Source organism: Antedon bifida, chromosome 7 (assembly GCF_963402885.1).
Source record: "Antedon bifida chromosome 7, ecAntBifi1.1, whole genome shotgun sequence".
NCBI lineage: Eukaryota > Metazoa > Echinodermata > Crinoidea > Comatulida > Antedonidae > Antedon > Antedon bifida.
This window is the reverse complement of record NC_136232.1, coordinates 26,576,887-26,598,980: the sequence shown is the minus strand read 5'-3', so window position 1 is coordinate 26,598,980 and position 22,094 is coordinate 26,576,887. Positions and strand designations below refer to the sequence as shown.

Sequence of the window (22,094 nt, the reverse complement as noted above, 5' to 3'; positions counted from 1 at the left end):
ATAGTTTTGTCTACTTATTTATGCAACCAGGCCAATTACAGTCAGGTGTGTGTACACGTCACGACGTAATACTCATGTACATACGTTTATTATAACACAACTATTTGCCGCTTGTAAGAAGAGCACTGCACTCATTGAAAATGGGAAATGCGACTGCAAAACAGTTAAAGAAACAGAGGAATAGGCGCAGTGTAAACTTGCCAACAGGGTCCTTAGATGGATTAGACGATGTAGCAGCCTTATGTAAACGGCGTGGAATCAGAGAGCCACCAAAGTTTAGCGTTAGTGCAGACTTACGGGCTAAAGTTAGGATATTGGCTCAGTACGAATACCCGTTCAATAATCTAGTATTCAGTGGCGGAGGGAACAGGCTGTTTGGATATACCGGAGTGCTTGAGGTAAGCATTCATATAGTTATTCAAAATGAACTTTTTTTTCACTTCTCTCCCCATAGGCTTTAATTGTGGCGCATCGTGTGCCCACCGTTTAGTGGGGGAGGGGGAGGGGGAAATGTGGCAAAGTACTTTGTGTTAATTTTACTCATTTTGTTCTTGAGAATGGTTCCATGATGGTTCCGAAACGTCAATCTTTTTTGTCATTAAATGTTATTTTAAAGTTATTTAGTAAACGTCTCTTAATTCGTAATTAATTAATTAATTAATTACTTGATTAAGAAGTAAATATTTCAATTATAATATATTTTATTTCGATAGCTAAATAGCTGACTTCAAATACGTTTGTAACTGAAGTTTGTTCACATAAAACGTATAAGTTATGAAAGAAATTTTGGACAAAATGTAGAAATTATTATGACATCATTGAGGACGTCTGTCCGTAAAACAGAGGATTAAAAGTGTGTAAATGCGCCATCAGCGGTACTAACCCAATACCAGCATGTGCTTATTAGCTGGGTCACGACTCACGACTCAGGACAGGATTATCAGTGTTTAGTTCGTCCAGCTACACTAAGCTGACGTTGTCTGGCAATCTCAATAATTATACGTATTATTGATTATTGGCGTACCGTCTATACGATGGGGAATAGCTGTCAACCACTTCAGAATAGAAGACGTAGTGTAATAATACAAGACGGTGCTTTGGCGGGTTTGAGTCCCACAGCAGCTTTGGCTAAACGTCGTGGAATTAAAGATCCTAACTTTACTGTTCATCCAGATCTCCAAGCTGAAGTTAAAGAACTTGCTCAGTACCAGTACCCGTTTAAGAACTTAGCCTTCAGTGGAGGTGGAAACAGGTTATTTGCTTACACTGGCGCACTTGAGGTATGTTCCCCGGAAAACGTTGAGTTAATACTTAAAACAGGCGTACATATTGGTACTTTATAAATAAAGGAATGTTATTGACTGACGTACCACTTAGTTTATTTATCGATTTAAATACATAGCCCATCCCGGAAAACTAGACAACTTTGTCCATTTATTCGATTTAAGCACGCATAATCGTGTTGTTTAAAGTGTAGACTTACATTCTTTTGGTACTAAGTACACTTTTGTATCGGTTTTATAATAGGATTATGCTCTTGTAAGATCTGGTTGGTTAACACAATCTCGCCTGAGATAAATCGCTATTCAGACTACAACAACTTCTTGACCATGGGAGTGGAAATAATGTACACTGTACGGCCTACATCACCGAATCACCAGGGCGGTATAAAAATAATTGTATACCTCTGGAATCAGCATTTTCACATCGTAAACTGTTAACACAATAATAATTATTTTGTTATTGATATACACAATCCACAAAAAATAACACCACACCCCCACCACCACTGATCATTGTTGCAAAGGTACCAATTAACTATATATAAAGGTGGTTTGGCCTCTATCATCGTGGCTACAACGCTTTGTTATTATACTTGGAGACGTGCATGAAACATTATTTCTTCATGAAATGAGATACGATACTCAACCTTGTGTAGGCCTACATGTCAGACTGTATGTTGTACGTCTAGAGGGTCTTTGCATATTAGTGTAGGCCACTATGTAATTTCGTGTCATTTTTTTGTTAAAAGCAAAATTCCAGCTGATTTAGTGTCTTTAGGATGTAAAGTAATAAAAAAAATGCTATATGGGTTCTCTGCTATATAAAAATTATTATAAACCTATATTCATTAGTATTTTGACATTTTGAATTTCAAAATGGCCGCTATTTTAAAAAAATGGATTAAATTTCTCATTAAAACATGTGCAAGTTATGACGTTGATTGAAATCACATAAAATGATAGGCCTATGACAACAACACGGTTATTAACACAAAATGATGGCCATTTTGAATTTCAAAATGGCCGCCATTTTTTTTTAAAGGGTTAAATTTCTTATTAAAACGTGTGTAAGTTAAATTAAATTAGATTGAAATGACACAAATGATATGCCTACAACAACATGGTGATTAACTAACTCTGCCAAATGAAATATTTCTAATCAGTGCGCTGTCTTGAATGCATATATTATGCATGCAATATAGTAAGTTGACCTTCCTTCGTTCTCTACTATTGTATCCATCAAACTTCAACAGACTGATCTGTGATCCCAACAAGCTTGTTCAGAAACAAATTGGCAAAAGTACTGCAATCAATACCTCATTTCACCCCCAAATGCTTATACGTTCTTATATACAGTACTGTACCAGCTGACTATGTGATACAACAAAGAATCTCTATTGGAGTCCTCTTTTACTTTGATAAGTTTGTCACCTGTATTCACCGTCATATATATTTTTTGCCAATATTCATCCTTTTCTTAGGATCCCATATAGTTTGCCTTCTACAAAACTTTTACCAATGCCTCAAACATTTTCTGTCCAATGTCATCATGCCATGGCCAACAAACACCTCTGTGGGATTTGCAGCATTCTTCATTAATCAAGATATCATCTCTCTTTAAATGTTGGCTTTCAAACTCATCAACTAGATTTGCCAGCTCTGATGAAATTATTAATTTGTGTTATTCCAATGATACCATGCTCAATGACCTTGATCAATTGATGTAAATCCAGCAATTCCCTTTGTCACACATACATGTCGTCTCATAAACTCCAATATCAGTAATCTGTTGAAAGTGATACAGCTGAAGTAACCGGCCATAGTTCAGGTGGTCATGAGCAAAAAAATATTTTATAAAAGCATGTGTACTTTCCATGTGTGCAGATATCGTTGTCTTGTGTCTCTGACATATAGGGATAGTTTAACCACATCTCTCTGTATTCAAGTTAATATCTTTATGATCAGAGTTTTTCAAACAAAATGATACGTCACTTAGAATCATTTTCTCTGTCTGAATTTTTTCGAGAAAAGTGTCAGAAGTTGTAGAGAGAAAGCAGAGTTTTTAAGATATTTGTGTCACTGTTGTATAGGTGATACAATACAACAAAAGCACTGGCCGCAACACTATTTTCACAATGCTACATGTTTAAAAGCCATATAATTCCCCAGGTCGAAATAATTGCTTCTTGATGTCATCTCTGTCCACCTCCACTCATCTCGGGCAAGAGTCATCACCAGGCATTATCTTGTATTTCCCTAGTACATGAGTTTTTATACCACAACCATGTGCACTCATCAAACCAGTGTATAATGGTGGTCAACTTTAAGGTACATCTAATGAAATCGGTTGAGATTGTAGATGAGAAGTGGGAGTTAATGCTGCCCATGAAGCTTGTGAATGAGCTGTATCTTTCTTCAAGCTTCTGCCAAAAGTTGACAGGTTGAAAACTTACCAACCATACTGGTGACCATGGCCTTGAAGTTTCAGACATTGAATTACATGGCAATAACGCATTTATTATTGAACACCATATTTATACAGGATTTCACAATCTATATTATAAGTTAGAGAGTTTGTACGTTTGTTTGTTTGTTCGTTATACACATTTTTGTTACTGCACATAACCTTACATATTGGGTATCAAAATGACCAGAATTGTACCGGGAAAGTTCTAATTTGAACATCATCCGCCATCTAGGATCTAAGTTAAGCTTGGTTCCCACTAGGACGCAATGCAAGGACGTAGACGCAACGCAAACCAGTTGACCAATGACAAGCGACCGTCAAATAAATCCATCGCTTGTGATTGGTCAAATCCCTTACGTTGCGTTACGTTGTTTTGTTGCGTCTCTAGTGGGAACCAAGCATTAGGGGCCAAAATGTGGTCAAAATGGCCCACTTTTCCTCACATTCGATGTTAGTTCTGTTTCAGCACGTAACCATGCATATGGGGTATCAAAATGACCGCAATTGTACCGGGAATTTAATTTTGCTTAGGCTAGGGGTAGTAAGCTATCAAATTGACCAGAACTGTGTGGTAGGAAATTGTTATAAAGTATTTTAATTAGCCCTGGAAAGGGGGTGGGGATGTATGCCTGTCACCAAGACCGAAACTGTACTGGGAATGTTTTAAACTACATCTGAAAACAGGCACTGAGGGATTATGAGTTGGTAGTGATGGCTAACATAATTTGTACTGGAAACGTCTTAAACACAATCACCTGGGATGTGTTGGGAGGGAGGAAGAGGGGCGGAAATACTGGCGTAATGAAGTATAACGTGATTGGAATTGTACTAGGAAAAGTTACTACATTTGAACTGTCCATGGGAGGAGTTTGTTTTTGTGGCTGGGATGGTGATAGGAGAAAGAAGGCTGGGGGCCGCAGTATCTAAATTATATATATCAGCCAATATGACACCTATTCATTTACACAGTTTACAACGTACTTAAAACATAGGCCTATCATAGCTATGTATACCCCTAACCCTAAAGTTGAATTGACATTTGTCCTGGGAAGAATTTGTTTTTAAAAAAGAGTGTGGGATGTTATTGAAGAGGGGTGGAGGTTGGCGGGTATAGGGACACTGGGGTCTGAGAAGGCTTTAAACTAATTTAGAAAGCCGCCCTGTGGCGGGTATAATTGCCAGTAAGGTATAAATACACTTGTTAGGTGATCATTTAGAATAAAATGATCACCTATTGTTATTGTATAAAATCTTTATTATTATTTTTTTTTTTATTATTTTTTTTCTTTTTATTGTTTCTGTACACTATTTTGTGTAACAATTATCTAAAAAAGTTTAATGTCAATGATTACAAAAATTTCAGAATATCTTTCAAATAATACAACTTAATCCTAATAAGCTTTCCAGCGTGATCACTCATCCGTGACGACATTTATACGCCATTTTGCGAAATCACATTATCAATCATATCTCCATAATTCATTATCACATATTAATGAAATTCACTACATGTAAACTTCAGATCAAGGGTAAAAATATTAGCAAATAAAAACGCACGCGCACGTAGGTTCATGCGCGTGATATCGCGCGTTAAAAATTTAAAACGCTCAAAATTAAGTTTTGATCAATTTAGAGCATGAATTAGGCCATTTGCGTGTTTCAAAAAATTACTGCGCAAAAATGCGTTTTTGCGCGCGCGATACTTAAAAAGCGTAAAAAATATGAATTTTTTTTACAAATCTCATTCTACTCACCATCCTTAGTACATTCACCAAATTTGAGTCAGTTCCGACTTAAAATAACGCTATATGAGCACGTTAAAAATGACAAAATGCGCACATTTATTTTACAAAAGTTCTGAAAATGGTGAAAAATAGGTCTTTTTTAAAATGAAAATAATTCTTCAGAATGCAAGATGACCCCCGATTTTTTTAACTTATTCTGGAAGCCATTGAGTTGTAGATATGAATTCATGTACACATTTTACGTACAAAATGTTTTGACGTCATCAAATGGCCACTTGAATTTAAAAATTAGGATTTGTTATCTTTTTGTGTAGATTATCACATTCAACAGAGCGCATCTTGGTTATGTGTGCTCGAATTTCGCACAACTTTCAGTATGTGCTTGCTTAATTAATTATCTTTATCATGAGTTGACACTATCTTCATTTTAATGACGTCATCACGCGTAAAAACTTGAATAACGTAGGCCGTGTAATTTCACCTTCGCAGTAAATTTGAATATCTTACAGCTCTTCAGAATTGAAGGTTACCTTGATGATTATAATTTATTATGAAAGCTGATGAAATGTAGATATTAATTCATATAAAAATTAAGCCTATCGGATGTTGTAACGTTAACATATGGCCAGTTGAAGTGAAAAAGTAGTTTTTTCATATTTTTCGTCAAAGTTATACACAATTCAAAGAGCGCGCACAGCGCTTCTACGTGCCAAATTTTTTTCCAAATCTTATATTTTTTTGCTCAATTAATTATCTTTCGAAATTGTCATCTTAAAGTTTAGTTTGATAACGTCATCATGCCAAAAAATTAGAACATGTGTGTCCCGTAATTTCACCTATGCTACACTGTATATAGATATACAGTATATACTGTACATATTGTATATGGCATATAGGCACAACTCAGCACTATAAGCATATAATAGGATGGCATACATCAACATTTTCCGATCGTATGTTAACGTACGTGCATGTTTAAAAAAAAATTAATTTCAGTAAAATGATAAAAATGATCACCTATAATTCGTCAAAGTGACGAATTAAATTCTAGTTTTATATTGTGGTCCTGTCTGAGATACAAACATTGAAATACAAGTTTCACTTTTATGAAAAGAAATGAGATCTATAATTTAGATTTAGAATTAATTGTTGCTGAATATTTGATATCAATGTAAGTTGTTCCATACTTTTGCAACTCCAACTTTGAACGATTAGGTAATTCAAGGGTCATAGTAGGGGTATTATATATCTATTATATAGAGAACATTGACAACTTTAGACAGCCTTATATTTAGACAATCCTATGAGAAGTTATTATTTAAATTTATTTTTTAGTGGCGGCCATTTTGAAATCCAAGATGGCCGACAGATTATCGCTATACATAGTTAAGATTGTATAATGTGTAATACCATCAAAACGGACTTGTTCCACATTCATAATTTGTGTTATTGGTGATATTCTGGTTTTAAATAGGGTTATTTGAGTATTGGCGGCCATCTTGAATTTGGTCCTTTAAATTTCTTTAGAAAAAATGGCAACATATTTTTTTTCATTCCTTATATTATCAAGATATGAAATAAAGTCAAAGTTTGCTTTTAACAAAAAATATACACGACATTCATATAAACGACATACCAGCCTACATTATATGAATCTCTTGAGCAACGAAATAGCTAAATTGCCTCAACACACTCCACTGGAACATGAATACCACTGATTTCGCATCGTGATATTCTACAAAACACTTGATTTTCATGTTCCCACTTAAATATCTCGGCTAATATAAATCGGATTCTTTTGGATAGTAGCTCAAAATAAACTGTAGACAATACTGAACATTATGATATATGTTTAAAATTGTAAAGTTACAAAAAGTATGTGTCATTTTACGTTTTAAAACTCACCATCCATTGCCCGCTGACAGTGTGAGGTCAATTTTTTACCTATTATTTAAAGCACCACAGTGTTTTATTTGCAATTTAAGATCACTTGTAGGTCATCAATCATTTTGGATAGTTTCTTAAAAGAAAGCTGAATATTCATAGATTCCTTACATACTTTTCTTATGAGCATTGGCTTAAAATAGACTGTGTCAAAATAGCAAAATCTATTTTGAACAAATCTAAAAAATCCTCAAAAACGCGGCAAAATTCAAATAGGGTTTGCCTGTGTTATCAAGCATTCAGTTGGCAAACCGTTGGATTATAGCTAAGTTTGGGGTTAATTTTTTATTATTATAATTGTAAGTAGCATTCTAATTTTTATATCATTCTAATGTTTGATATATAAGGAACAATTATTAGGTGTTATTTAGTTCTATATATCGTGTTTTATATTCACAATTGCCAAATTAAGATACCTATGTTTGAATGCTAGGAAGCTGGGATCTACCATTTATCACTCGGGTAATGGTTATGTTTATCTTTCTGTGACCTGTTTAATAAATAGATGGTAATTATTACAAAGTATGGAAATGCTCATACTATACTAGTTTATGTCATTTTAATTTCTTTGATTAAAAAATGTAATCAATAATTGTGAAAATTCAGTTTTAGTCATAATGGTTGACCCCCCTATATAATGGACGATGACAAGACTTGGGTTTCATGAACTTGGTATGAACCTATAAGTAGATAAACAGCTCGCTTAGGTACATATTAAAAATCACTGTTTGGTTGCAAAATTTGCACCAAGAGATTCATATACGCACCCTCTGCTTTTCTTTCGTGGAATGTTGGAGCATGGAGGTATTATTAACTTTCATTAATTTTATACCTCCAGTTGGATTAGGTCTACCTGGGCGCGAAATTCTATTTCCGAAAGATAACATGCAAAAGATTAAAATATTATCAGTTTCCTCTGTACATACGTTGGTTACAGGATACATACCCTAGATTCATTGTTTTACTGTATTAAAATACAGTACCAAATTAATTGTATTTAAACACTCATCCATGAAAAATTATCTTAGTTTGCATCACGTTTTGGGTATTTTTTATTTTGTCCTTTTAGTACCACAAAACCCCCAAAAGCCTTGTACAGTATGACCAGAGGTCAATATCCGTAAATGACCTTTGAAAAGGTCAAATACAGTACTTTTATTTACTATTGTCATGGAGAACGATGCTAGTATACATTCCATCTTTTGTGACGATAACTTATCCATTGAAAATGGTCCTTCGGATAACACTTATGGTTTGTTGTTAATACTCAAAAGAATAAATCTGTCTGAATGTTTTAGGGAGCTTAGATTAGTGAGACACAACATACATCATTTGTCTTCATCCATTTAATGTAAAATGAATGTTCGCGACGACCGTATAAACATAAAAAACTGATAAAATACAATGTCAAGATCGGAATTTACCCATACATTTTTCCACAGGTAGCCTATTAAAAAAGGCAAATCGCAAATATCACATCGGAGTTTATAACCAAAGAAACTTAGTTATTTGTCACTGTACTCCATTCGTCAATAAAATGACGAGATTTTTATGGTTAATCCGGTAATTAATATGATTGTAAATTTATAACATAAAAAATAATAATACCAGTAGTTTCAATAGTAATCTAGAATAAATACTTGAGGAGCATATTCATTACAAGCTATGCTTTCATTTTAGGCTTCTCCCCCACTTCTCCCTTTATTTAAGTGTTTAGTAAAGTGAAATAAGATACAAATAATGAATCGTTAAATAGTGCGTACTATTGCACGCCATGTGACCCACAATCGTCCAATCAAATGACAGGAATTTATTTAGGTGTTATATTAAGTATTTGATATTCGGTTTAATAGTTATATTTTGGTTTATTATAATTATTTACTGAATCATTTATTAAGTTTTATTTTGTTGTTTCAATGTATAGGCCTAGGCCTACTTGTTTTCTTGATAAATGCAAATGTCCACCTTGGTACTCTTACCAAACTGCAAATATTATCCTGTCATCGTTGTCCCCGGCCACTTCTTTGTAGGCCTACGTCGTCCATGTTTACCGTCCTGTCTGATCTCCATGGAGGACCTAAACTAATTCCTTGGTCTGATGTAATATTATTTATTCACCTGGTGAATCAAGCCTAAGGGACTGTACTCATTATCCAGACACAGTAATTCATTCATCAGTGGAAAATTTCTTCCATTTATTGTCATTTGCATATAAAATATACATAGAAATTATGTTTGCTCTGAGATATAGAAAAACAGACAAATGAAAAACAATTACAAAGTGCCCGACCCGAATATATATTCCAATACATTGTATTACGTATAGTTATTTTGAGTAAAATAGTTAAAATATCAATAAATTTCAGAATTTTTATTAAGAACGTGAACTGTCGCTGATCCAAAAGCAAAAATGATCAATCACGATATATATTCAGAATTGTTTCTCAGTTTTTACTGAAATTGTATTCATTCAATGAAATAAATAGTATACCGCCCTCTTTCCTGGAGGTTTTGTCAAGCTTTTTGTATGGAGATTTCCTGACCTTGGCTAAATACCGGAACTAAGCTGGCTATTATTCAGTCGTAAACTTTGTCAACTACTAAAGTTCAGTTGTATTGAGTGTGATACCATGGGTGTGAACGTATCTAGACGGCGAAATGTTCGGAGTAGGTTTTACTCCAAATCGAAATTAGCCAATTTGAACGAACTTGAGGCGTTGGCTATACGAAGAGGAGTAGAGGTACCAAAGTGCGCCATTCCCCCTAATCTTCGTGAAGAGTTATTTGAACTTGCTCAATATGATTTTCCATTTCATAACTTGGTGTTTGGAGGCGGCGGAAACAGACTGTTCGCTTACACGGGTGCATTAGAGGTAGGCATGTGTGTGAAATTTTTTTCTAGAAATGGAGGAGGTAAACATAATTATAGCAATGTGTACACGGTGGTGTGAACCTGTGTAATGGATCTGTTTACACTAGACTAGTTCTATTAGTTTGGTTCCGTTTTGGTGTTTAGTAGGACCGACCCAATATCATTGCGGTGTGTTCTATGTAAACTACAGACAGATATATATTTAGTATGTTTAATAAACAGTTTGTACAGTATCGTGGGCCGCCATGTCATTTAAACTTTCTACAATGTTTTGACAGTCTGTTCTTTCTGGGGAATAATGGGATATCCCCCGTTACATGATACTATGTAGTTGATACGAGCATAACATGTTTCCGAAATCTATTTCCGAAAAGATCATCAACATACAGAGATTAAGTCTTCTATCCCTTGGTTTACGGTACCACACCTTAACTGCAGGGAATAAAAATGGAAATGAATTTATGAACTATGTAGGATTGTGGAAACAAAGTATTGTAACGCTTGTGAGGTGTGAAAGTGTTGGGCTAGCCTGTGTACGATTGTACTGTGAGGTGTGAAAGTGTTGGGCTAGCCTGCGTACGATTGTACTGTTACGTAATATGCGAAGGTGTTAGGTGACCTGCGTATACTATTGTACTCTTACGTAATCTATCGTCATAACAATCCGATACTAGCTATTAAACATGCTTATCTAAAAAAACTCTGCCAGCCATGTAATGTGTACGTCACTTCTAACGGCATTTGAACCACTTGTCAATGATACAATGGAGGAAATGACAATGCTGTACAAACAATGCAGACTTATGGATAATTAAGATACTTATACAAAGTGTCATTTTAAGCATATGGTGTTTTAACTGGGATAATGTTTAATTGTGATATACAGTACAATATTTATTTTTTTTTAAATTGCACACAAATCACTACTCGGTTAAAATATATCAAATGTCTTGCTTATTATTAATGTGTGTGTATTAAAACAATATACTTTGTACAGGATGGGATTGGTAGGTAGACCTCGGTTAAAATAACACCACACACTTGGCAATTGCTTGCCGACGTTGGCAATTCTTTCGGTATCATATTTATACTATTGTTATTTTAACCACATCCGATTAGGCTTATTGACAACCACAAGATTTACGGGGCATTTTATGTTGACATATTAATTAGCAGTGTCTTAAACGGCGCCCCGTAGAATACTGTAAAGTTGTAAAGCATGCTTTACGGCAAAAGGGCTAAGGTTAAAGCATGGACCTATAAATAATAAATAAGTATACGTATGGCACGCCATATGTGCCAAAACGTTTTAGCTATAATTACTATGATTTAGAGAAAAATAAAGGAAAAAAGAACAAATAATTAACATATCCTTATATTATATAATATATATTCATGTAATTTTATACATTTCTTACAAAACATAATAATGTATAATTATTTTATTTCTCATCTGTGTTTTAGTGTACTTAAATTAAAAAAATAATGTTTATATTTTATTTTTTCATAGGTTTTACATGAAGTAGGGATTTTGGACCAATGTACTCGCTACGCAGGGACAAGTCTAGGCGCACTCACAGCGTGTTTTGCCGCGCTCGGGATCCCCCCAAGACACATCATCGTGGAGGTAGAAAAGGTTCGCAAAGATGTCCAGAGCATGCTGTTAGGTGCGTAGAGTTTTTCGCGTCAAAATTAGGCCTAATATAAAGAGGAGTTTATAATGTTCTTTATAATCTTTATAATTTCGACAAAAAGGTTTGGTCAGAAATGACTAATGTGTTTCTTTCAGTAGACACTTATAAGATATATCCGGGAATTCTTTTATTCTTTTTTTTACGATTAACCTTGGTTTTTGAATAGCAACAAATAACACATTTGTGTTAATCTCTAACGGATTTGACGACTTTATTTGCAATAGTCTTTATTGGTCCGTAACGCACTAACAGTGCTAATACAATACAATATAGCTGAGATAAGGATTTGTGTTAATATTAATTTGAGGAAATCGGCCATTTTAGTTTCTGTTTTAGTATTACGTTTTTACTGTGCCGATATTTACTGTGTCGGTATTTATCTGTGCCGATATTTACTGATCCGATATTTACTGATCCGATATTTACTGAGCCGGATCTATATCTGTTCCGATATTTACATCTGTGCCGATATTTATGTGTCGGTATTTATATCTGTGCCGATATTTAATGTGCCAATATATGCCTTTTCTCGTATTTCAATTCGACCTGTTTACGTCGTGCACAACATATTCTTGTTTTAATGGTTCCTTTCCGATATTCTCAAAATCGTATTTCCCCGCGAGGCCGTATTTCTGTCTATTTGTTTGCATTGTAAAGTATAACCAAATATTTCAATATTGTTAAAAACTAAACATTAATGTGCTCTAAATTTGTTTCATTTACATAGACGCTAAGTTTGGATTGCTAAGTTTGTTACCGAATATTAAACGTTCGTTTGGATGGCATCCAGCCACAGCATATCAAGAGTGGTTAGAGGTGAACTTAGAGGATTATGCCGGTTCCAGGAATATCACATTCAGAGAGGTATTAAACATTCGATCTTACTTACACGCACGGACGACTCCACTATATTTATTGTGATTTACTTTCAACGGGAAGCAAGAGTGTATGGAGTGGCGTCGTGAGTGGGATTGTTGCAAGTGTTTGCCTTCCATAACATTGTTTACTTATTTTTGATGGCGTATGCCCTCCATACATTCATGTGTCTATTTTTATGTGTGCCTTCCATGCATTTCATTATCAACTTACATTTTTTTATCAACTTTTTTTTACGGTGTTTGCTTTTCATATATTAATTTATTTTTGACGGCGTGTTCCTTTCTTAATTTAGTTCTACGAGCGAACGGGAAAAGAACTATGCACGGTTGCTACCAATCTAAACCAGATGTCTGCCGAATATTGCCACGTAAAAACCACGCCTGACATGCCTGTCATCTTAGCATTACGAATGTCTATGTCCTTACCAGGTATGGTACGCTATTAAGGCTTTATTATTTTGTATAGATTACCAAAAACTACTAGTAGTAGGAATGTTAAAATATTAAATAAATTAAACTTTAGCTAAGAATAGCTTACTTTAAACTAAATTTATTCACCATGGGATGGTTCTACGATAAATACTAATCTAAGCCTAGTCTATCTAACTACTGTAGTAGATAAGTTTTGAAGAAAAAAAACTTTTAGAGATCGGAAATAGAAGTAACAAAATATACCAACCCCTACAAAAAGGACAAAAGAAAAACACTGTTAACAAATGAAACCTGCATTATTATCATAAACACGCCTATTAATGTGCACAGTACGTTTTGCTTAATTAATTACTGTAATTTGTGAATTGAAAGTTAAAATTTTGACTGCAATTATTCTTGTGATTATTTCAAAAGATGATTGTACTTTGTAGATCGAAGTTCTTCTTTTGGATTTTATCCAGAGGGGATTTAATTTAAGCTATAACAGTAGTAGTGCGACTACAATGTGGAGCTTTGTCAACACTGAAGCACAATAAATGACGCTTAAACATTATATCTTCTTTTGTTTCCAGTTTTACTTGGAGCTGTGAAATATAAGCTTCGTGACACGGAAGACGTATTTGTAGATGGCGGTATACTCTGCAATTTCCCAATACATGTCTATGACGGTAATCATGCTCTATTTATTTCTCTCGAATATATTTCCTTAAATATATTTCCTTAACTCAACCAGCAATATAAACACAACTTCTTAATAGGCCTAAGTGGGCTAGGCCTGTCAAAGCGATAAACGTCATTGTGCCGGCCGCCGTGCATGTAGCACGATAACGCTTTAGATAATTCAGAGACACAATCGATTGCTTAGAACGCCATTTAACTCGTCCTGTTTTTGATGGCTACCAACAAGGTGATTTATTTACACTGTTTAACCGTTTATTTTTAATACCATTATACCCACGAATTGCAGAGGATCATCATGCAGAATAGAAATAAATAAATAATAATGTTATGTTTCAGGCTGGTGGTTATCGATGGCACCCGAGGATAATTACTTCAGACGGCTACGACCCGTTTCAGAAATACCGCGTCTTTTTGAAACGAACAACCGATTTAAACCTACAAATAACGAAACGCTTGGTGTGTGTTTGGTAAGAAACTTTCCCTATTTATTGACGTAAGTAATTTAACCAATAACAAGCGATGGATTATCCGAACTGTCGCTTGTCATTGGTCAACTCGCTTACGTTTTATCTATTCGTTACATCTCTAGTGAGAACCACGATTAAGGGAAAGCAGACCTAGCATGTATTAATAATATAATATATATAACGTTAACACTGTACTTTCGTAACCGATGGAACTTCTATGTTTGCACATTATTTAGTACACAGCAGATGAATCAAGTCTCATGCAACTTTACTTCAAGCAACGGTATAATGGAAACATGGCGGAAATCCCAAACACAAAACTAGCAAGGTAATTTCATAATGTGAAGATTATTGAAATGTATTAAATCATAAAATCAATTTATTTCAAAAATATTTCACGAGGGTGGTCCATCCAGCCGAACCTGAGCATTAAGGATAATCTGGGACCCCAAAAAAATACAATTTGACAAAGAAAAGAATTTGATTCATCTTAACGTATATGACGACACGCAGAGAAAAACAGAATCGACGCGCGCGTCATGCAAGCATAAAAATCATCTACCATTGAGTGTGTTAAGACAGTGGAACCGTAATACCCTGCCATATTAACATCGGCAAGGGTTCGAGCCTCAGTCGCTCCATGGTCTTCTCGGATAAGGACTATAAACCGTAGCTACGGTTTTGGACCTACGCGTAGGTACAGTGTACATATCTGGCTCATGTGCACTTTAAAGAACCTAGTACATCTTTCGAGACGAGTAGGGGGTTACCCCGGGGTATTAGTATACACATAGCCACTGTCACACACAGACACATCATAACTCATCAAGTGGGCCTCTTGTCAGCATACGCTGTTTAGGGTCACCCTCTATAAATAAGGTGAAATAAGATAAAAAATAAATAAGTATATGAATACTGGGTTGCACGTGGTTAAATCTACACCTAATAATTTTGATTATATTCCTAATATTGTAGAAAAAGGAAAAAGACTGTCCAAGACGCACTTGATGAAAATACCGTTAGCATGAAACTAATATCAACGTTCAGTCGCTTCTTTGACCTTCTGGAAGAACATGACGTGGACAATAGTGGGACGCTCGACTTTAAAGAGTTTAAAAACCTTATCAAACAGGTAACATGTTGGTCTAGGTTTTAGACGACGATTTTTTTAAATATTGATTAAGAATATTTTGACACAAATGTACATAAGGCAATATAACTTGGAGCAAGTCTCGTAAAATGGATTTGTGTACAGTAGTACATTCTGTTTAATCTGTTAGAATGCATTTTATATAAATATACTTAATTTCAAAAGGAAAGTCAAGTAGTTGAGGACCAATAAAGAATCTTTTAGGCCTATAACAAAATATTTGTTTAAGGTCATTCAATTTGAAAATAAAGATTATATCTGTAAGACTAGTAATACTCGTTATTTGTAATGCTTTGTATGGAATCGATTTCAAGGCTGAATACCAAGTACTCGCTATTATGCCCTCTGGTACAGTCCCACTTTTCAAAGGTCTACTTCAAAGAAATTATTTTTGTTTACAGAACAAAGACAAGTTTACGGATGAAGACTTTGAAACTTTGTTTGGTAAAGGAAGTGACGTCAACACCGTATTTGAGCGATTGGACGAAGACGGTAATGGAACCGTAAGTAATCTTCAACAGTAATAGTTCATGGGTAATAGTTTATGAAAATAAACACACGCTCAAAACATTTCCGTTGAGCTACTTCTTCTTTCCCTTTTGTGATAGACTAGGGCCTATAACTTAAGATAATTAGCCCACTCCTTCCCACCCACTAATAACCCCCCCCCCCCCACATTTTCCCCTCCCACTCTGAAGTTTGTTGGTGTCCAATCTTTAGAGATATGAGTTACTGAGCACCTTAGTCCATGTACATTGTGTTTTATCAATTGTTTTAACATTACCTGGTACTAATCCAGCCTGTCAAATATCACATGGATGATACGTCATGTAGGCGTATGTTTGTAATTTTATTTCTATCATTTTGTTCAGGTTGACACATTAGAGTTGCTGCGGTATGGCGAGTCGAAAGGGCTTCATCTGACGGCACGTTTCCTAGGTTACGACCGGCAAGAGATCAATTCATTTAAAGACTACGTAGTTTCGCTTCAAAACAGTGTATTCAATCATGCAATGAGGGAGTTTGTCAGCGTAAGTTGAAATACGTCAAACGTGGCTCTTTTGACAGATTGTAGTACTGTATAAGTATACGTATACGTTGGTATTTATCTGATCGATAAAATATGATAGATAAACCAGCACATGGGTATACTTGTTAATACCGTCACCGTCGCACTGTCGTATAATTTACGGTGTGTGATAAATGCATCTTTAAAAAAAGTAATAGTAATGTCCCCAACGGCGCCCCGTATTATATAGTTGCCCACTACTTGCGTGTGAAATAAAGTGCGCAGAGCATACTTTATTATATCAGAGCATACTTTATTATATCAGAGCATGTAATATTGTGACGATTGCATCCGAAGATACGCGGGAACCGTCGTATGTGGTACGTAAAGGAACACTGCGCGGCATGGTTCGGAAATCTTTAGGGCACATTTTGAGAACCGTGCATTATCGTATGAGGTATGATATTCGCATCCGGATCATGATTTGATATTTTCTCCACTTGTGTTGCTAGGAGGATGATTATGAGCGAACGATAGGGGTAGATTCTCACTACATTCGAGGAACTGACTTCAAGATTGAGAAGGAAGACCGCGACTTTTTGTTTGAGGTAAGTTTTCTTCATTTCGTCATTATATTTATTTATTCTTTATTTATTTCAACAATATTTTACGAGGGTGGTCCATCCAGCCGAAGCTGATCCATCCAGCCGAAGCTGATCATTAGGGACCCTCACAAAAATACAACATGAGACATAAACATGTAACAATAACAATTAATATAAGTAATAGCGACCTCTCGTTTTCACATCGCACCATTCGACTACGTAGCCATCGAGTTGAAAAGTCATTCCGTGCATACTTGGAATAAATTCGTCGACGTAACGGCTGCCTCTCAATTGACGCGTCGTCAAAACGAAAGGTTACTTCATTCATTCATTTCTATTGTACAAAATAAATGTTCCGGTGGTACAAAGATTCCGGTAGTAATAATGGGTAATTTTAAGAACCACAAGTACTTCACCGCTAAAGAAAACATTGAGTCACCTTTAGGCATACCCACTTCCTTTTCTAAGAAAATTATTTTTTTTACCGCAAGCCTTTTCATAAAAATGAATATTCTATTACCTTGAATATATCATGGTAGGTAGCCATATCTGTTATTATAATTAATATATGAAATTAATTAATTCATTTGAAAATTAAAATTAATAATTGAAATAAATATGTTTTTCTTTGTGTTTAACAGCAAGGGTATAGAGCGACCATCGCTTACCTCTCGGAATACGTTCGAAAACACAACCCTCCAAAGAAACCAGAATTTCAGGATAAAGAATTCATTGATGAAACCGGAAATGCCCCCGAGCCGAATGGCGATCGGCGGTCAAGGATCAAGTCCGAGACATCGGTACAGATAAACCTGGACGCTATCATATGCGAAACCACCGATACTACGCCGTTATAAAAAGACCGCATATATACAACTTGCAGAAATGAAGCTATTATATTGCCATCGTAGGCCTATACTGCCGGTCAGCTAGCTATATTCATATAGTATAATGGATGCTCTCTATTTAATATTTATCTCTTTTCCATATTTATTACAGTTTATTAAGTACACTGTTCTTATAGACATGGTAACATTCATATATATAAGATATATACATTCCTTTGTTTAATTAACGTATGGTTAATAAGGTTACATACGTTTGTTAGCTTGTTAGCATTCTTTTACATTAAGCTCTGTCTACACTATCAAAAAAGTTTGATGTGCCCAAATATGATATGCTTAAATATAGTAGTGATATGACATCATCATGTCCATATATGATGAGCACATAACATTTCTTGTCACGTAAAGTTTGATAGTGTAGACAGAGCTTTACACAGTGTCTATTATCCCATCGTTTCGTTGCCATAATACATTCCTATTTTATACGTAGTGTAGGTTTTCCTCTTCAGTCTGGTACTGGTACACGAGATGTATAATTACTCGCTTTTTAATGCTACATTTCAGTTTTTCGAAGTTTTAGATACAGAGTTGGTTTATGTTCACCATCCGTCATAAATTTACAGAGGGCGGTACACTGTTTTTAAACATTCCCAAATATAGGAGTCGTGTAAATGTGCTTGTGTGTTTGCGCGCGCAAAATTGTCGTTAATAGCGCAAACCAAATAATTTTACATTATACAGATGGTTCTTCTATTTTTTAAATTACTAAATTTACGTATTTTTGTAGATATTGTATGTCATGTGATAGCTTAGATTTAGACGACTATTTTTGTTATATTTTATTGTTAATAAATTGAATACAAACATATCATTTGATTTTGTTACTAGTTCTTATGAGGTACAGTGTGTCAATATTTCTGCCTCTTGGCCAATTTGAAGGCAACTGCGTGATGTGAAGTAATTGAATCGTGTGCCCGTATTGTCTAGATCCAATGGTGTTTAAACTTCTTTATTATTTTCAAATTGTGGATCGTCACTCATTTAACCTACAGGGTAATATAGTGGTAATTGATGAACTATAAAAGAAAACAAACCAAAGCAAGGTGTTGTTGTAATAATTGTGAGATTATCACAGCGTGCGTGAGAACGCACACTTTGAGCGTGCATGAGATAACGCACACTTTAAGCGTGCGTGAGTTCACGCACACTTAAGCGTGCGTGAGTTCACGCACACTTTTAACACTTAACACGCGCTTTAAGCGTTGATGAGCACATTGAACAACTATAATTTGTCGCTTCAGCTACACTGCTTTATGATAACATAATTTGTCAAGATCGCTTCAACGCTACAGTATAACAGGTAGCGTGTTTATTAACCGATCTGGAAAAGTATAAAATGTCATCATTAAAAACTGCTTACAACGCTGTATTGGTCTGGGGAATAGATTATGAGAGGAATAGAAATGACTATAGCAATCTGGCATTTAGGATGAATGTCCCATCTCCTGATAATGCTATACGTAGCAGATGTTAAGTATTGTATTTCTACAGATTTTTAATATTTTAATAATCACTAACAATAGCATATCATTTAAAAAAAAAACACTTGGTGATCAATTCAATAATAGGCGTTTCTGTAGGTTTTCCCTTAAGCGTGGTTCCCACTAGAACGCAACGCAACGCAGCGACGTATCGACGCAAAGTGCTGTATTTCGTTAAATCACTCAAGTCGGAACCGATGACGCAACAGTGCTGCAAACACAACAGTTTTGATTTCACGCAGGCGAGGGGTGGAGAGAAAACACAATTACCGGAAGGGCATTTTCGTACGTTGCGTCGCTAGTGGGAACCAAGCTTTAATTTAATTCGACGGGAGACTTTTTGTTTCTAAATCTGAGCATCTGCTGTAGGCCTATGTAGTGATATTCAACCAGAAACTTTATAAATTATTACGGTTTTTCACCCAAATCCATAATTGTACACAAGCGACATGTATTAATATATTAAACCATTGCGAGTGAGTTTTTAACGTGGGTTGTGCTTAAGACCATGCATCAGGGTTTATTTTCGGCTTGTTTAGTCCTGGCTTTATAATAATCGTTTAAGAGCTAAATCCGGTAATACTATAAATCGTTTTGTACGTATTGTTCCACTTGTAATTATACGATCAATATCCGAACTTGAATCTGAACAAAATCTCAATGTCTGTGACGTTTCAATAACTTTATTCAAATATATTTTATTACCATAAATCCACAATAATAGCTTGTTTGTATTGAGGTCATTTGATAATTAAACACGTTCACATAAATTGTATATCGTTTTGTCACATTCCGCACGTCATACTGGGTGTTAATTGCTTTTTGGACCTAAAACTAGAACAATATCTAGAACATTGAAAATACAGCACAATTATTTTGTATACATTCGTACTCACCCACTCAAATACATGTATGGGTAAAATGTAGGCTACAACACTGCTTTGTGAACAATTACATACGTTGGGACTGGGGCGAAAAATATGAGGCGCATTCACTGTCGTTAACGTCACGTCGTTTACGCGTGCGCACAAAAGACAAGGGCAAGTGTACGGGAAACAAGCAAGTAAGTAAACAAGTATAAAGTTTACGAGTGCGTGCACAAAACCCGTACATAAAGCTTGGTTGTAACCAATCACAAGCGGATAAATTGTTCGAACTGTCGTGTGTCAATGGTCAACTCGCTTGCGCTGCTTTTACGTCCTTGCGTTGCGTCACAGTGTAAACCAAACTTATATGAAGGGAGGATAAAATGCGTGCGCACAAAACCCGTACATATGAATGAAGTGACATAATGTTTACGCGTGCGCATAAAAGCTGTACATTTGAATGTTCGTGTGTCTGATTACGTAATCTATCCATCAGACCTTATATATAATATTGTTACCTAAAGCCCGCTTTCCTGTCGACGTTAGTCGACTCTATCGTTAACAATAATCGGCGATCTTCCACGTAAACATTGACATGTTAACGATTTACAGGAAAAGGTACTCACTATCGTTATCATTTCTGTTCTGAACTGTTAACGATCAACGACGATAACGTCGACAGGAAAACAGGCTTAACTTACAAATTATTTAAACTAAATATACTATACTGCTCTATAATTATTTACAATGTTAAAATCAATATTTGAAATATCACTATGCACATTCATACCAGTACAAATGTTTCTTACATACGAATAATGTAGGACTATTTTACAATATACATTGGACAACGTAACATCAGTCATGTAACTGATGATAATGGTTATTAGCAGCCCATAGCTTAAAGCACAATCTATAGATACGTATAGTACATGTTGTCATTTACAAATGCCAAAAAAAAAATCAAATACGCAGTGTGTGTTTTTACCGTAATGACAATAGGTGAACCGTGTTGTTAGGTAATGAATTTGTGAACGTAAGTAGGTATATATTGTTTCATTTTGGCCATTTGGCAAGATAAATTACCCATTATACATTGACCTACATACGGTTATATTACTTAAGTATTCCAGTGTCCAACAGATAAATGTCCATCTTCCAAGTCCCACCTTCTAGTGTGCCGTTATGGTGAGGAATGCCTCAACTTCGACTCCGTTGCATTTAAATCTGCTCGCGTAATAGACGCTGACCTGACGGTGACCCTAGGTGGATTGAATCGCGCACATCGTGTTGTCTGCGTCTGACTTTCCTTATCCAATGATAGACGTTCGCGCCAAAGCTTGAGCACGTGGCGGTTGCACGTAAATGCAAGAAAGATGAAGAAGCCCTGTAACCCATTTAAGAAGATGAACACGTACCACAGAGCTGGGACGTTTGCGTATGAAGCGACGAATGCGAATCCCCATGTAAAGCCCATCAAACAAGATATCTGAAAATAGATAATCAACGTTGCCATTAAGAAACAAGATTTAGGAATATAATTTTAGGGGATTTTAACCTGTTTTTGCTGGAACTAAATTTCGTATACTTAAAAAGTTATCGTGTTTATCAACGG

The 22,094-nt window shown here is 35.3% G+C and overlaps 2 protein-coding genes across 5 annotated transcripts in view; one reads left to right on the top strand and one right to left on the bottom strand.

Annotated features, from left to right (window-relative positions):
• Positions 1-22,094, bottom strand: part of LOC144847417 (uncharacterized) — a 167,219-nt gene that overhangs the window by 142,427 nt on the left and 2,698 nt on the right. Inside the window, exon 3 of one of the 2 annotated variants that reach the window (XR_013613738.1) lies at positions 20,838-21,968. Coding sequence is in view for 1 of the 2 variants with exons in the window: in XM_078703769.1 (XP_078559895.1) it covers positions 21,663-21,968 (306 nt within the window). In the remaining variant the exon portion in view is untranslated. Of the gene's footprint in view, positions 1-20,290; positions 21,969-22,094 lie in introns of those variants that run through there. The other variant, XM_078703769.1, reaches the window with a different exon arrangement.
• On the top strand, positions 115-18,940 carry LOC144847432 (uncharacterized). 3 transcript variants are annotated; one of them, XM_078703793.1, is made up of 12 exons: positions 115-398; positions 11,822-11,978; positions 12,733-12,869; positions 13,177-13,312; positions 13,888-13,983; positions 14,333-14,463; positions 14,700-14,791; positions 15,439-15,595; positions 16,015-16,116; positions 16,486-16,644; positions 17,135-17,230; positions 17,869-18,940. In XM_078703793.1, exons 1-12 carry the CDS (start codon positions 141-143, stop codon positions 18,082-18,084), a joined length of 1,737 nt encoding a protein of 578 aa, XP_078559919.1. In that variant the 5' UTR covers positions 115-140; the 3' UTR covers positions 18,085-18,940. The 3 variants fall into 3 exon arrangements, with proteins under 3 accessions (XP_078559919.1, XP_078559920.1, XP_078559921.1); XM_078703794.1 differs by lacking the exon at positions 115-398 and adding an exon at positions 933-1,280; XM_078703795.1 differs by lacking the exon at positions 115-398 and adding an exon at positions 9,981-10,312.

Bases quoted from the DNA above. Each gene is read 5' to 3' on its own strand.
- LOC144847432 (XM_078703793.1), top strand. From the start codon at position 141: ATGGGAAATGCGACTGCAAAACAGTTAAAGAAACAGAGGAATAGGCGC. The intron at 13,313-13,887 runs GTATGGTACGCT...TTTTGTTTCCAG, and splicing joins AATGTCTATGTCCTTACCAG to TTTTACTTGGAGCTGTGAAA. The intron at 13,984-14,332 runs GTAATCATGCTC...GTTATGTTTCAG, and splicing joins CCCAATACATGTCTATGACG to GCTGGTGGTTATCGATGGCA.